Below are 16,057 nucleotides of genomic sequence, written 5' to 3' on the forward strand. Positions count from 1 at the left end.
AATCATGGCAATTCTTGGGTTTGAGCGAGATTTGAGTCTTTAATTTACCATCCGGTGATTGATCAATTGGTCATAATGCTTCATTATCAGCTCCGTCAAATTATTACCGTGTACAGCCCTTCATGATATTGCCATTGATGTAAATGACAAGTGGCAGATTGTTGTCTCAAACACAAACCTAGGCCACTACTACTGCTCAAACATACTGATGCTCTGTCGCCGCCTCCTAGACTTCGACTGGACTGTCCTGCCCTGGGTTTGCTTCCTCGTAGTGCATCATCTTGACAAGCCTGAAGTAGCCAGCAGCAAGAGCACCACCAAGAAGAGGTCCGACCCAGTAGAGCCAGTGATAACCAGGAAAGTCTCTGCCACCGACAGCGCAGCCAAAAGACCGTACTGGATTTAACGATCCGCCTGTAACAAAGACACCTAGATTGCGATCGTCAACAACATGCCAAGAAGTAATAACAAGGGAGGTTTCCTACCTGGAATGAGGGCCACAAAAACAGAGAGACCAATGCCAATCGGCGCGAGAAACGTATCGCGGGATTTCTCCGCTGCAAGCATCAAGACGACAAAGACCAATTGAGCTGTAAAGAACATCTCAAGAAAGACACCTTGTGCTATCGAAGTATTGGGACCGAGCGTGGTGTTTGCCTGCGAGGCACTACCGGGGAACATGGCTTCGACTAGACCACCTGCGCACATCGAAGCGATGAGCTGAGCTGGGAATAGGTACAGCGCTCGCATCCATGGCAGTTGGCCAGCCAGACAGAGACCAAAGGTGACCTACGTGCAGAGCCGTCAGCATATCAAGCTTGTCAACGAGTGAAACAGCTTACCGCGGGATTAAACAGTCCACCGCTGATTCGGTAAAAGGCCCAGACGTTGACTAGGAGGGAGAAACCGTATGCCATTGCGATCCAGATAATGGTGTTGTTGGCCAATGTGCCATTAGGCCCGGTGGCAGGCTCTTGAAGAACGGCGATAATGTTGCCGGCATAGCCAAAGTATAAGAAGAAGAAAGTACCAACGAATTCGCCAGACGCCGCTACCATGTGAGTGCCGACTTCGCTAAGATGGGTTCTCTGCCGTTTATGTTGGTGGTGGCCATTGAAGCCATTCGCACCCTGAACTTCAGCAGCGGATGCCATTTTCGCAACGTCGTGGATTTTCGCGCCCGATGACTGGTTCGTTTTCTTCAAGGCCTGGACCCTGAAAGGGAGGATTAAGCAGAAAGAGGAAATCTGGTGTGAGTGAAAAACAGGGAACGCAAAAAGTAACGGGGATGGTGGATGTAATGTAAACCTGGGGAATGCTCAACGGCTGACGTAGTAACTATGGCCTACTCCTGTAGGTAGAATGCTCATCACTTTTCAATTCTTTCATATTGGCGTGGCTGCAGGTATGACGCGCACAAAGCTGGCCTCTGTGAGACTGCTGCGCTGCGAAAGTGTCAAAATGACAGCGTCAGGATTGCAACGGCTGTAGGCAATTCCACAGCTGACATCAAGCCCGTCTGCTTGGCGCCTGTCCAGTCTCAGACTATTGAATTGGCAATGTCAATGGGGCTGATTATTACCACTTCTTTATTGGACAGACGCTGGACTAGCCGGACTTGACGTCCGGGAATGAAGATCACAAAGCCTAATGTAGAAAAGTGTGCAGTGAGTTTGGCGTCATACTAGACCGTTTGGATCAGGTCATCGGACGATCACTGTTCAATCTGTGTTTTGCAAATATCACATCATATGCAGCGAGCCGCGTTTGTCGACCACAGAATTGTCTATAAAGCCGAGCTTTGATGCAACCCTTGATCGACCGCTTCTTGGCGTACATATCTTATCACGCCAACTGGGCTACTTCCCCATTGTTGGTGTTGACAAGCTGACAAGTCCGTGCTGAGCTGGGCGATCTTGACTTCCTATGACTCCAGCTGGATCACGATTTCGCACTTGAGGATCATCATACACTGACGTGTACTAGCAGTGAACTGGGGATCTCTGCATCTGCATATCTGCCGATCAAGACGAAACTAAAGCAATCGCCAAGGAAACACACGACCGCCAAGTATCCAGACCCATTAAGGCGCTGTTGTGCTCTCAATGGAGTGGAAGACCGCAGACGATGACCGAATGTTCCTTGGAGAACCAAAACTCGATATTCCCTTCCATCTCCGAGCACTTCCAATCATCGCCGCTGTGTGCATGGTCCGATTCACTTCCAATCTCGACGTGAAAGCCTCGCACTATCGCAGGAGTAGACTGGACATGACAGTAGCACAAACGCCGTGGGCTCAGATATTCCTTGATGCGATAGTGGCCAAATCTACAGTCCCCCAAGGCTCTCTGAGCGCCATTACTATAGTCGAATATCATACCCTTGCATTCAAAGTTTTCGTCTTCCAGAACCTGAACGACAGTCACGTCTTTCAATGGCGCCACGGAAAGATACATATGCTCAAACATGAGATGAAGGAGAGGATCCATATTCGGCCAGCGGTTGTTGAACGGCGGCAGGGTATCGCGTTGCTGCTTCCGCGGATATGTTCCGAACACAGTAGCTGGTCCGACGTCTGCAACATTGTGAATGAGCAGCTCCGGACTTGACTGGCTGAGAACGATATCTCTGTGCTGCCTAAGATGGCATGGGCCAGCATACACATCCCCGGCTAGCTTTGTACGAATCTATTTTCATTAGTACAGTCAAGTTAATCACGAAAGGAAGATGTCACCATGAAAAAGGGCTTCTGCGTTGTGGCCCCTCCCCCTTCAACTTTCAACCGCATCGCGATCGCCGTGATTTCTTCATCTCTCGGCATCGGTAGGTATATCCATACGATGCTTTCCTTTCTTTTCGCAGGAAGTCGGTCATAAGTTTTCGTTGCATAAGGCCTCGCATGCGTATGCGCATGTATTGCGTATAGCTTGCTGAAAGAGAAGAAAAACGTGAGGCCTGTTACACTGCGTAAGTTGGTGGTCTTGAACTGCATGGACGGTGTCACGCGGCCATAAAAGTCGCAGTCCTCAATACCGGGGGGGCTGGGGGTATCCCAGATGTGAAACCCCAACAAAGATGCAGGGAGCTCAAGTCGCAATACGTGAAACTGGGTGCCCTGGTCAGTTCAGATCATGGCAATATCCAGAGCAACCTCGTCACCTTTAGCACAGCCACAACATCCTGAAAGCAAATCGCTGGTGCAATGACGAATGCCTCCTTATCCGAGCGTTTGGGATGGTATGATGATTTTGATAACCGTTCTATCATACGTATGCCCCTGTGATCAAGAGTCAAGCGTACTACTGGCGGGCAGTCGCTTGATAGCACAGCAGCACAATCTCCTCGTGTCCAAGATAGGATATTACACAAAGGTATTGAAGTAACCGGCGGAGCGGCATCGGACTGTAAGCGGGACAATTCCCGGGCTATGCTGAGAGCATGGATGTAGCGCCAGAACGTTGCCGAATCACTGTACTCTTGTATCATTTGGATGAGCTCTGCTGGCAGGAGCTTCAATAGTCGAATACCGTAAGCTTCTGCATTCTCGCGGACAATTTCGATGTCAAGTCCTGTTTCACGGTCCAGTTGAAGCATTGGAGCACGTTGCCAGAGATTCCTCTTGCCGATTGTTATCCACAATCTGTCGACCGCCTTGTCGATTCTGCAGTGTTCTTTGAACAGACTCAGGCACGTAGAATGCAAGCCTACTGCCTCGGTAGCATCTGTGCATCGCCTGCAGCTCGGTGCCCAGCAAATGACTATGGTGCCAACTCTGATGCTCCGAGAGTCGGGGAATACCGCACGGTCTAGACAAATCCCTGATTCTGGCTCAAGACCGTCACCTAGCACTGCAAACTTGCTGTTAGCTGATGGAATAACATGAGAAGAGTGATGTCAAAACTAACAAGCCACAAAGCTCGCGCCAGCCAACAATACCCTGCTGCAGATACCGCATTGAGTACGAAGGCGATGATGCCCCGTGACTCCGCCGACCAAGGAGTTCATGATGGCATTGAATGAAGATGTACTACGAAGAGGGGAATATCTCGCGTTTGACGTGACCTCGGTTCGGATTATTGAGGAACCGACATACAGATGTCAGCAATTGGATGCGACGATGCATCGATGATTGGTTACACGGTATGAGATGGCCGGGGGCTGGACCTTAGAGGAGACCTGATTAAAAACTGTGTTTAAAATTCGGAATCCGGTTTTACAAGGCTTTGGTAATCTAAGATATTCCACCAGGATCGGGGCTATGCGATGGGACAGGTAGAGTTCGCCGGTAGAGAGACCTGGACGATAGCATCGTAAAGATGACGGGTAATCAGGAGATCCAAACTATATCTACGCTATTTTGCTTCCATAGTATATGAAATTGAATAATGAGAGGGTCCGCTGTCGCTATACAATGGAACGAAACGAGTGTTGATGAAATAGAGAAGACCATCGCAGGTCACGTCTACTATTCAAGAGCTTATCCCTAGCCGCAAAACCTCCACAAGGCTCACGAAAGAAAATTCCATTGAGTTTAATACTATAACTTAGTTTACTTCGATACAGCATAGCAGCTCACAATGCTACAAAAGTGGCACTGCTTCGAACAATGTATACCTTACTGAATCGCATGATACTTCACCGAATGAGAATATATTGATGAGTATAAGATTTCTCTAACTTGCATCTAGCTCTTGATACTCAAGCGCAAGACGCTTTGCTATGTTTACCCGGCTCGAAATTATCAGTATGTCGCTTCCAGCTATCCTGCTGTTGAAAATGACGCTGATGTTCCATCACTCAGCCTAGGCCTCTGAACGCTGGATTCTGAAGTGGAAGCATTTCAGTACACAGGGAATTAGAAAGGATTAGCGAGACCTATTACTAGTGTTTCTTTCTAATAAAATCCGTTTGCTTCTGAAAAAACGACAGGCAACGCGATTCTCGTATCTTCGCCTATCACAGGAAAGACAGGAAGCAGCCTCTACAAAATATTTCCAAGCGGCACAGGCCGTATCTTCACCTATCATTTGAAGACCAGGCTACAACTAGCGGAAGAGGCTTCAAGCCAAGAAAGGCCGTATCTTCGCCTATCACCAGTAGTGGGTAACGTCCCGGCAGTTGACATGTCTTGCAGTCGTAGAATATTCTTGCTAGGATGGACCCTGTATTGTTGGCTTGTGCGACGTGAGATCTCGGGACAAAACGTGGTATGGTATTTCCCCGATTATCTCCGGTAAGGCTGTTCTGTATCGCGAATATTAGTCTGCCTCTTCATCCTACTACCGATCTCACCCAAAACAGATTTGATTAGTTCTCCCTCAACCTCTATCGATTTTCAGCCATTTGGCAACGACAATATGTCAAAGGGCATGTCTTAGTAGCTTCAACTTCGATGTATGAGTAGGTTATGCTTTATTCAGTAATTCTTGATCCTTACAACGTTGCAGCGGCAGAGCCCAGGTTACAAAGACCGTCGGGCGTTATCGTCGAACCATGGAAGCGACGTCGCCAGAACCGGGTAAGCTCTCATCCACAAACCCAAAACGTTTGTAAAGTCCGGCCCCAGACTTGCTTGCATCCACATACGCTGCAACTCCGTCCTTGTCTGCTAGATCACAGCCAAATTTCATAAGCATTGAGCCAGCTCCGCAGCGTTGATAGTCAGGGTGCGTGACCAACGTATCGAGATCTAGATGAAGTACGGTTAGCTGATCCGGGGTCCAAGGTAGGTCCGAGTAGCCCCTTACAGTAGTGCTTCAGGTCTCCCATAACGCGGAGTCTTTCCGCTTCCTCCTTGGCGATGAAATCGTCGCAGACTTGACCAGGCTGATCCTGAGTCCATGGTGGATATCGTCGACCCCGCTCGCGGGGCATCGAAGTATCCCACTTGGCGAAAGCCGCGATGCGCGGACGGCCATTAGCATCTTTAGAGTCTGGATCGACAACTTTGACGTAGCGTTGAAACGGCTTATGGATCAAGTCGTGACGATTGCCTTCGGTCCACCAGTTGCGTACCGCCGGTGTATCAGGCCAGATGCGTTGGATTCCAGGATCGGTAAAAGCTGCGAACCATACCTCTGTCAGAACGGGTACATCTTCAAGCGTGACTTCTTCGAGTCTGAGGTTTTTCGGCGCAGTCATCTCGACACGAAACGGCGGTGAGAAGTTTAATGAAAGGAGTAGGATTCAGGATGCAGTTCTGTCTATCAGTGGAATTGCGCAAGCTTCTATTGGCTAATGAGTTTGAGGGGTCTTTTGGTAAGCAAAAAGCCCGTCCGAGGCCCAGTTTTCACTCGTTACATTCACTTGAAATCAGGCACTGTTAGTTCTTTTGATCCCTGGACTGTGTACAGTAGCTCAAGTGTTTGTTATTAATATTACCATTCGCCTGTTGCTTAGTGGCGTTTGTTCCATTCCGTTGCCACAATCTGAACTTGCTATAACTTAAATATTACCAGTTTATGACAATGACGATACCAGAGCTTTCAGGTTGTTGAGTGGACCAAGGTACGAGTTAATAGGTGTGATTTGCCGGAACGTTTCATCCAGCAAACTGGGCAGGTCAACTCCCAGGTCAATCATATACGCCTGCGATGTCTGGCGCTGGGCGTATAAAGCTATCGTGTATAGGTAGGCATTAACCATCAGCGTGCTCGACAGGTTCCTGCCGGTCAAGAGGTCGTTAAGTGGGAGCCAGAGTTTGTAGTCTCGCAATAGCCGGATCCGTTCGAATTGTTTATCGGCGGGTGTTGATGGCTCCAGTTCGGTCAAGTCCTCCGCAAGGGCGATGAGTAGCCGCAGTTGTCTCCAAGTGTCATCGTCCGGTTCTTGCTCCTTCAAGAGGGCCTTGAATTTCTGCATCTCGACAATTATACGTTGTAGTCCACTCGGCTTCCCGCACTCCGTCTTGAGCGTTGTGTGCAGATGGGCAGTTTGACGCCATGCTTTTGATATCATGTGATAAAATCCGGATTGGTGACCTAGCCGGTGGCATGTTTGCAGAATCTGAACTTTTATGAGCTTTGGTGCAACGCGTGGCGGAAGGTAAATACTCACCGCTGAGATCCCTTCTGCAATCTGTCTTCGGCTCGACCTGGTCATGTCAATACTTCCGTCCATCACCGCAGAGAAGCGAACTCACATGTCTTCACAGAGCCATAGCAGGGCCATTGAGGCAACAAGGGCTCCATCAGCATGCTCCGGCCTAAAGTTGGACAGACACCTTCTGAGATCCTGGATAGCTAGCATCTGATATTGATACTCTTTCCGACGGGCATGTTGGCAGTGAGTAACTGACGCAACTTGGTATGCTGAAAGGGCGAGTACCCCATTCATCGCCAGGCGAGACGACGAGATGATACGAAAAAAGCTAGAGAGTCAGCATGATGAGATAAGAAACTGCTGGACAAACCAACCTCGGTAAGTATGATGATATAACAGTGAGCTTACTCACTCCCATCGTTGTAAGTCTATGTTGGTTGCTTGCTGCTTGGTAAACGAAGCATAAGTCATCCTCAGAGTATATGGTTGGTTGCAGGGTTATTCTGATACGATCATCCGGTATAGGCATTGACCCTGTCCTTCTCCACTGCCTTACCTCTGCCCTGGCCTTGGCCGACCATGGTCGGCGAGGTTTAGAGGTTGAACAAGACTGTGATGGAGTATTCTCAGGCGGAGGTTGAATGAGCAACTCTTCTTGTGACGGTGTATCGTGAAAGGAACATTTGACCTTGTGCTTAGTGCAGTTCTGGCTGGGGAATCATGAGCTGATGATCACCTTAGTATAGAGGCACGGCCCACCTACCACTGGGGATAGTTCTCGTCGCAGCGGATGTGACGTCGCTTACTGGACCAGACAAATACTGATTAGTATGTTCGACTAGTATCGAAAGTCTTTAAAGTCCCACACACCACGTCAAGCAGCCCATGCGCGACTTTGTATGGCTGCATTTCAGCTCGGTCAGTTTTAAGGTTCGGCAGCGCGAAGGGAAGAGGCCTCAGAGTCGTACCTCCTACGGTTCCCATTTCTGGCTTGACTGGGCGACTTGGATGGCATGATTCAGGTGTAGAACGGGTCACGGCGTGCAGAACAGGCGTCCTTGCGAGGCTCTGCTCACAATCGGTCACCGGAGATAAAGATAAAGGCGGGGAATTAGACGCGTGGGAACAAAACGGCTCTATGCTTCTCTTTAAATACCCTCACGCTAAGACGTTGGGGAATGACACAGATTGGGTCTAGCCCTGGCTCCCTGGCTCCAAAGTGCTAAGTCTAGAACGGCGATACTATCGGAACGCCGCATATTACATACATGCACTATGAGAAGCCGTTGACGTATCGTCACTGCACGGCAAGGTAAAGCATTACAATTCGGGCGAGGACGTTTCTTGGCCGCACGCAATGTCGCGGCAGTTATTATCAGTCAACACTATTACTGGTTAAGTAGTCAAGGCGATCATGGCAGGGGGTCCGGACGAATCGGATGGGGCGAGACCGTTGAAACCTTTTTCTGACCCTGTATTTGAAACACCGGCTAACAGGTCGATCAGATACTGCAGAGTGACTCCTTGATCTTAGATTATCTCCCCGGGGAAGTCTGGTAGCGTTATGGTATTTGAGGCCCAATCCAGTAGGACAAGTGATCCTCGATGGCTGTGACAGTGGTCCTTGCTAAATGACAGATATCTTACAACGTAGCATTCAAGATAACGGCTACCCCGTGTCTAATGAGACAAGACATTTGCCTTGCAAAACTGGCCTGGGATAGCAGTCGCGGCTTCAGAGCTGACACTCCCGGAGGCCTAAGCCATTGTTCTCATCTGCTTGAGGGTAAGCGTGGAACGCCTCGTGGGTTCCAATAGGCGCGGTTCATCCGGAGCCCTTGCTGTGGCGCACATCAAAGAGTTGATACAACGATAACTCCAAGACACCAAAGCTCGTAATTTTGGTAGCCAGGGCCCAGGCCGTATCCCAAGACCAGGCCTATGCTACATAAAGCCTAGGTTGCGACGCTTTGACGTTTTAAGGACCGATACTAACCATGGAAGGGCCGTAGTTCCACCAATGTGATCCTGGACAAATGACATACATGCTTACTCAGGCAGCCATTCGAGACATGCCAAGCTTGATTGGTCTTTTCTAGATAAGCAATGGCCAGAAACTTCTCCCATAGGATATAATCTGCAAGAGTTGATGCTCAGAGCTCCACTGAGAAACTCATATGCCCAAGAACAACATTGCAGCCCAACCAACAATGCACAGAGTCTGAGTGGCTTGACCAATATTCCTAGCCGAGCCAAGCCCCAAGACACGACATGGTCTTCCCCGGAACCCTCAGCCGGGGCTGCAGCCGCTGCAGGAAGCGAAAGATTAAAGTAAGTTTCTTGGTCAATCAATCTGAATTTGACAGGTCAACGGCGCAGCCCCTATACTAACCTGTTCCTACCAGTGCGATGGCAGACGCCCAGGATGTCGACGTTGCGAGCTCTACAAGGCTCCATGCCCCGGCTATGATCGACCACTAGCGTTCCGCTTCCACGGAGAGCCTGGACATAGCCTTGTTCGTGATGAGCCCGGCAGCTCTTCCGCGCAGACCCTCGTCTTGGGCATGGGGTTCGGCTACGAAAAGGCGAGGTCCAGAGGCTCAGGGGTTTGTCGACAACCCCAACCCTCGTTCGAGGATGAGTCCATCTCGTATTTCTTGCACGAGTACTGCGTCTTGCCGGCGCCAGGCGTCATCAAGGGGCACCTCGACTTTCTAGAGGGCATGTACAGGAGCTCTAGCCGGACATCGTGCATACGCCCGGCGCTCCTTGCTGCAGCTCACATGTCGCTTTCGCGACACTACAAGTCGTCAACGCTCTATGTCACCGCACGATACCACTACGGGGCTGCTTTGAGGACTGTCAACAGAGATCTGTCTGCATCTAAGCGGCCCCTGAAAGATGAAACATTGGCATCCCTGATGCTGCTGGGCATGATCGAGGTAGGTCATGTGCTGCAGTGATCTACAACTCTCTGACGAACCCCCAAGGATATCGAATGCCAAGGTCAAACGACCAAGGCCGTGCACATGGCCGGCATTTCCAAGTTGTTCGACGTAGTCGGGCACCGCGTGATAACAAATGTCGAAGAGTCGAACTTGCATTCGTGGATATTCACTCAAATGGTTAGTAGATCTTAACAGGACCCTTATAGCATGGATGCTGAGACACAAAATAAGCAAATCCCCTCTCTCATGGCCAAGGACGATATGGACTGCCTGGTCATTCCCGACTCACAGCTCGACACATCAAACCCAGTGATCCGCTTAGCCCTGGTCGTCACTCGCATTGGACAGTTCTACAGGGCAGCTAGGCGAATCACGAGTGCAGATTCGACATCGGCATCGAATAAGCAACGGGAATTACTCGTTCCGGTTATCCAAGAAGCCTTGGCAATCGGCGCTGAGCTGGCCATGATTGAAAAGGCCATGCCTACAAGACTACAACCTCAGCAAACAGCGGACAAGCGACCCGCCACTCCGAACAATAAGCCCTTGGTCAGCTTTCAATCGCGATGGACGGCGTGCACGTGGGTCTTCTTCAACATGTATCTCATACTGTTCTTCGGGAGGCTGCATGTATGTGCGGCAACCCTCCTGCGGCTCGTGGACTCAAAGAGCAGTCCGCAGGTTCAGCTCGCTCAGACCACCGCCACCATCGCTGAAAAGCAAGTTGTTTCAATGACTCAGAGGCTCTGCAGTGTCTTGCCCTATCTGATGGGAGAAGTCGACGAGCAGGGTGTCCCACTTCCCGTACCGCAACGTCAGAGCGTCGTCATGTACCATCTGGTCTGGCCACTTGCTATCGCTATCTCAAGCCCGCACAGTAGTCCGGGGCAAGTTAAAGAGTGTCAGGCCAGGCTCAACCTGATCCGAGATCTGTATGGCATCAGACTCGCGTCTTTCGCCCCGGGCTTGGCCAGGGATCTGATGGCGTAAGTCCTATTGAGCGGGCGTATTTGCGATGGGGTTCCCAAACATGGAGAAGGTTCTTCCAAAAAGGACTAGTGCGTCCCGGTAGAAGTGTTAGTGATTATACGTTTCAGGCTGATGATACATAGAAGCTGAGCTAATGCTTCTGGCTGAGAATGGCGTATGGTCGGTTATGTTGCATTACGAATTACTTAGATTCTAGATGAGTATGTATGATAGTTTCATGAATAAACTTTTTGCTGGTCATATCTGAGTCTAGAGGCCTTTTTGCTAGGTACAAATAAATCGCCGGTTGGTCTGGCTTGAGAACGTGTACCTATTCAAGCGCTTCAGTGTCAGTTTCAGGGAGCCTGGCACGAAATGTCTGCAACGGAAAAGGAAAAGCTCCAGGGCAAATGTAACTAATGTTAACTTGAAAGGTCTTAGCTCGTTACACTATTTTACTGTACCTGGCTGATCTGCTCCGGGGCTATTCTCATACCTCGTTGGTATCTCGTTCCTTACTTGGAATTACTCCGGCTTACGCGACGGTTGATGTACCCGCAAGATAAGTTGCAAAAACATCTATTAGCCTTTTTGCTTCGCCGAGATATCTTGGAGAGGTAACGATAGCTACCGCAGTTGCGGGCATGAGGTCGTAATAATTTATTGTTGATCTCGTTGTTTCGACCAGAAGCGGCATGCCTTGCGTGCTTGCGTGATGCATCGGTTGATCTCTGCCAAGGTACAGGGTAGTCTCGTCTAGTTAGGCGAAGTGTCACCTAACGGTCGGGCCCGAAAGAGGCTAGAGCGATTCACTGACAACTCCACTTGATTGCTACCGCGTCAATAAACTTCCTCCTCTACTATCACTATCATCTAACTCGTCTCGGTTAACCATGCGAACCTCGCTCCGAAGATCTTGCAATGCCTGCGCGAAGGCGAAGCATAGTTGCGATCTCGGAACTCCCAAATGTTCACGATGCCTCAAGAGAAAAGTCACGTGTATCTACGCAAACGTGCCTTTGTCTTCTTCATCGACAACATCATCATCAACACCGGAACAGCCGGCTCAGAGCAGGTCAATAGAGAAGTCTGAGGTGAAGGCGTATTCTTTGAAGAGCCGAGACTTAGATTCGGTCTCTCAAGATTCAATGGAGCTATTCGCACCCGCTGGCAATTCCTTCGATCCGTTTGACTCATATCCAACCACCAGACTTCCCAGAGTTCACGTTCAACGATTGATACAGCACTGTAAAGCATTGTCTAACAAGTTTCAAGATGGTCTAATATCTAACCCAAGGACTAGTTCTATCAAATATCTCTTTTCAATACTACCCTCTGGATCTCAACATGTCCTCAAATCCATTCATCGTCTCTTGGTGGCCATTGGCTCTTGCAGATCCAGCATTGTTCCATGTTTCTATACAGACGGCATCGTTAGATGAAGAGAGACGCGCCCAGAAGGGCTTCCCTATATCGGAACTTCTCATGGTAGATTCTGTGTCTCTGATACGGAAGAAGATAGGGAGTTCGTTGCTGGCTATTCAAGATGAGACTTTGAATTCCGTTGTCACTTTGGCTGCCATAGAAGTGAGTAATTTCTTCGAGACCGACTATGACTCTGTTAATTGACTCCTGCGTTTAGCATGGAAAGGGGAATATTGAAGCCAGTAGAGCGCATATAGACGGGGCGAAACGTATTGTTGGGATCCGAGGTGGGCTTGATCAAGTGAAGCAAGTAAGTCCATTGACCGCGAGGATGATTGCTTGGTGAGTCACATCTTCCTACCGCCGCGAATGACTTGCTGAATTCGTCACAAAGGGTATCGTTGCTCGTCACAGGCTCTCCTCAATATGCAATACAGGACGATCTCGGAATTGGAGATGGTGTTGGTCCAACACTGCAATGGCTTCTCGCATCATCCTTCCTTGAGATCCAAGACCCTGTTGTCGACGCTCTTCTCCTCAATCGCGAGATAGGAGATATTCTGACTCGCTTGCGCGGCATATTTCACCAACCGAACGCCTTGAGTTTGATAGGCACCGAACTTCACGATCTTACATGTTTCGTGGTTCACAAGCTTTTGCTCATTCCGCCACTTCAAAACTCGCCTCAATCCGAGTGTCTGCGATGCGCGATAGCGCTCTACATGCTCATCATACATGGCACAACTTATTATACGCATACAGAGCTTGCCAACAGCATTATTCAGCGCCTCAAGAGCCAGCTCCAGCCTTTAGCAGGCAAAACGGGCAGCGTCTTCTTCGGTTCCTTGCAGATCTGGGTACTCTCAGTCACAATTATCTCGGCTACGGACCCAACAGATATACAATGGCTCATTTACGCAGCCAAAATCGCAGCAAATGCGATGGGCTTGCAGTGTTGGGATGATGTTGTTGTGCATTTACAGAACATTCTGTGGCTAGAGACAGAGCGTGCAGAAGTGTTCCGCCAACAGTGGGAAGCAATTCTGACATGAGCACGCACAAATATCAATTGAAATAATTACTACAAAGTCCGAAAGTCCTGAAAACGGAAACAGAGACGCTCTCAAAAAACGTACGACACGTTGGTTCGCAAATTGGCTGCTGCGGCTCAGCAATTGCGTATTCGGTTTCATGATTTTCGGTCGGAGACTAGTCCTAAAGAGTACTAGTCTCCGCGATGTCAGGAAGCCAAGCTATGCTGCAGCGAGCGGCAATAAAGAAGCGAGGCATCACGCTATAACCGGGACCAACGACGGCAAGCATATTTGACAGCAATGACATCGGAATAGAATATACCAATGAAGGTTGAGATGCAATTTCTTATGGCTTACAAGTGGACTTGGAGATCCCTCCATAGAGGGAGGTGGCACTCAAGTACGAGGTGAAGCGAGACGTTCTTTGTATGGCCTGATACCGATTCAGAGGAACTGGCTGAGCGTTGAGACAGATTCGATATGATATAGATACACAAGTCATCTTCTCCACCTTACAGATCGGAGTCTAGTACAGATGCAGTAACCTCGAATCTAGCAACATCAGCCCATCGCATTTCGACGACCATGCCGGGAGACGCATCAAGTCAAAATAGTCAGATCCTTTGTATTACATGCCGTTCCGTCCAATACCCGAGGCGTCCTCTGGGAGTTCGTATTCTTGTTGTAAGATCCGATCAGTGCTGGATGTTAAGTTCCTAGACAGTCCTTGTGCTGGGCCAGCATGATTTGAGTCCTTCCTTAAAAGGCCTCTATCCCCCCCGGATCTGTACCAGTTTCAATGCATAGATTAGTTGCTCCGTTCACTTTCGTTCCCATAATGGCATCTATAATCAGCCCCAGAGACGAGGCATCTATCAGTAACGCCAGCTTAACCTTGACAGATATATCCAAAGGGAATGGGCTGCTCACAAGCTACCTCAATGGCTACAGCAACACTCAAATACTCCTCACGATCCTTGTTGTCTTGATTGCATACGACCAATGCATGTATCTCTGGCGTAAGGGCCCCATTGCCGGTCCAGCTTTCAAGATCCCTTTCATGGGCCCCTTCATCCGAGCCCTCTATCCCAAGTTCGACCACTATCTTGCTCAATGGGCTAGCGGTCCTCTGAGTTGCGTTTCAGTGTTCCACAAGTAAGTTAATAGCCCCATTCTTCACGATAGAATCCGCTCATATCATTTGCAAGATTCGTCGTCCTCGCCTCCGACCGAGATATCGCACACAAAGTGTTCAAATCCCCAACATACGCCAAACCATGCATCGTCCCCATGGCCGAAACACTCCTGCGACCAAGCGCCTGGGTCTTCCTTCAAGGCAAGGCACATACTGAGTACCGCAAAGGACTGAACGGGCTCTTCGTCAACAAAGCACTCAGCACTTACCTACCCGTCCAGGAGAAGGTATACGATGATTACTTCGGCCGGTTCGTAGCAGCAAGCGCTGCCAACAAGTGGAAGCCTATGGCATTCATGCGTCTCTTCCGAGAGATCAATTGTGCTCTCTCTTGTCGAACGTTCTTTGGAGATTACATATCTCAGGATGCTGTCGAGAAGATCGCTGATGACTTTTATGAGGTCACGGCCGCCCTTGAGCTCGTCAACGTACCTCTCTCCGTCTACGTTCCCTTTACGAAGTGTTGGAAGGGAAAGCGCACAGCAGATGCTGTGCTGGCGGAGTTTGCAAAGTGTGCTGCGGCTTGTAAGGCTAACATGGCTTCTGGTGCTGAACCACGATGTATTGTTGATCAATGGGTTTTGCACATGATGGAGTCCAAGAAATACCACGAGCGTGTTGCTACGGGAGAGGAGGGAGTTGAGAAACCACGAAACTTGATTCGTGAGTTTACAGACGATGAAATCGGGCAGACTATGTTCACCTTCTTGTTCGCCTCCCAAGACGCCTCCAGCAGCGCTACTACGTGGCTATTCCAGGTCCTCGCTCAACGCCCCGATGTTCTCGATCGTCTTCGAGAAGAGAATCTCGCCGCACGAAATGGTAACAAGCAGCAACCGTTCGAGTTATCAATGCTCGAGTCCCTTCCCTACACCAACGCAGTCATCAAAGAGCTTCTTCGATATCGTCCTCCTGTCATATTTGTCCCCTATGAGGCTACCAAATCCTTCCCCGTCACACCCAAGTACACAGTATCCAAAGGCACTCTCATCGTCCCTACGTGCTATCCCGCGCTTCATGATCCTCAAGCCTATCCAAACCCTGACACTTTTGACCCTGACCGATGGATCACTGGTGATGCCGAGTCCAAGACAAAAAATTGGCTTGTCTTTGGAGCTGGCCCTCACGATTGCCTGGCTCGCAGGTATGTTCCGCTTACTATGGCGGCCATGATTGGCAAGGCTTCTCTGGAACTAGACTGGGTGCATCATGCCACAAGCCGCTCGGAAGAGATCAGAGTGTTTGCTACTTTGTTTCCTGAGGTAAGTTAATCGCATGCTCAGTAACAATATCGTGCACTGACTTTTGACGCTATCAGGACGAATGCCAGCTAGTCTTCACCAACAGAGGATAGATTGTTGCTCGCTACCGGGGCAAGGCGCTTGCGAACTCGGTAGCGTCCGGTAATTAGACTGTGCGTCGACCGTGGAATAGACAAATGACTT

General features: G+C 49.5%; 7 protein-coding genes across 7 annotated transcripts; 3 read left to right on the plus strand and 4 right to left on the minus strand.

Moving 5' to 3' along the window:
* Nucleotides 1–226: 226 nt before the first annotated feature.
* Nucleotides 227–1,154, minus strand: FPRO_14158 (uncharacterized protein; the record flags this gene model as incomplete). Its single annotated transcript, XM_031219152.1, has 3 exons — nucleotides 227–429; nucleotides 486–789; nucleotides 843–1,154. 3 exons carry the CDS (start codon nucleotides 1,152–1,154, stop codon nucleotides 227–229), a joined length of 819 nt encoding a protein of 272 aa, XP_031084939.1.
* A 948-nt stretch (nucleotides 1,155–2,102) lies between these two features.
* Nucleotides 2,103–4,005, minus strand: FPRO_14159 (uncharacterized protein; the record flags this gene model as incomplete). Its single annotated transcript, XM_031219153.1, has 4 exons — nucleotides 2,103–2,687; nucleotides 2,735–3,106; nucleotides 3,160–3,848; nucleotides 3,906–4,005. The coding sequence occupies 4 exons, from the start codon at nucleotides 4,003–4,005 to the stop codon at nucleotides 2,103–2,105; spliced, it is 1,746 nt and encodes a 581-aa protein (XP_031084940.1).
* Nucleotides 4,006–5,480: 1,475 nt separating this feature from the next.
* Nucleotides 5,481–6,141, minus strand: FPRO_14160 (uncharacterized protein; the record flags this gene model as incomplete). The annotated part of the gene is made up of 2 exons (XM_031219154.1): nucleotides 5,481–5,689; nucleotides 5,748–6,141. The coding sequence occupies 2 exons, from the start codon at nucleotides 6,139–6,141 to the stop codon at nucleotides 5,481–5,483; spliced, it is 603 nt and encodes a 200-aa protein (XP_031084941.1).
* A 318-nt stretch (nucleotides 6,142–6,459) lies between these two features.
* Nucleotides 6,460–8,056, minus strand: FPRO_14161 (uncharacterized protein; the record flags this gene model as incomplete). The annotated part of the gene is made up of 7 exons (XM_031219155.1): nucleotides 6,460–7,005; nucleotides 7,057–7,093; nucleotides 7,142–7,369; nucleotides 7,416–7,751; nucleotides 7,805–7,846; nucleotides 7,912–7,944; nucleotides 8,010–8,056. The coding sequence occupies 7 exons, from the start codon at nucleotides 8,054–8,056 to the stop codon at nucleotides 6,460–6,462; spliced, it is 1,269 nt and encodes a 422-aa protein (XP_031084942.1).
* Nucleotides 8,057–9,312: 1,256 nt separating this feature from the next.
* On the plus strand, nucleotides 9,313–10,979 carry FPRO_14162 (uncharacterized protein; the record flags this gene model as incomplete). Its single annotated transcript, XM_031219156.1, has 4 exons — nucleotides 9,313–9,372; nucleotides 9,447–9,983; nucleotides 10,032–10,166; nucleotides 10,221–10,979. The coding sequence occupies 4 exons, from the start codon at nucleotides 9,313–9,315 to the stop codon at nucleotides 10,977–10,979; spliced, it is 1,491 nt and encodes a 496-aa protein (XP_031084943.1).
* A 1,326-nt stretch (nucleotides 10,980–12,305) lies between these two features.
* On the plus strand, nucleotides 12,306–13,435 carry FPRO_14163 (uncharacterized protein; the record flags this gene model as incomplete). The annotated part of the gene is made up of 3 exons (XM_031219157.1): nucleotides 12,306–12,545; nucleotides 12,601–12,725; nucleotides 12,778–13,435. 3 exons carry the CDS (start codon nucleotides 12,306–12,308, stop codon nucleotides 13,433–13,435), a joined length of 1,023 nt encoding a protein of 340 aa, XP_031084944.1.
* An 820-nt stretch (nucleotides 13,436–14,255) lies between these two features.
* On the plus strand, nucleotides 14,256–15,966 carry FPRO_14164 (putative cytochrome P450 (involved in C-22 denaturation of the ergosterol side-chain); the record flags this gene model as incomplete). The annotated part of the gene is made up of 3 exons (XM_031219158.1): nucleotides 14,256–14,572; nucleotides 14,626–15,874; nucleotides 15,931–15,966. 3 exons carry the CDS (start codon nucleotides 14,256–14,258, stop codon nucleotides 15,964–15,966), a joined length of 1,602 nt encoding a protein of 533 aa, XP_031084945.1.
* Between the last annotated feature and the right edge of the window lie 91 nt (nucleotides 15,967–16,057).

Source organism: Fusarium proliferatum (assembly GCF_900067095.1).
Source record: "Fusarium proliferatum ET1 genome assembly, contig: FPRO_scaffold008, whole genome shotgun sequence".
In the NCBI taxonomy this organism is placed as follows: Eukaryota; Fungi; Ascomycota; class Sordariomycetes; order Hypocreales; family Nectriaceae; genus Fusarium; species Fusarium proliferatum.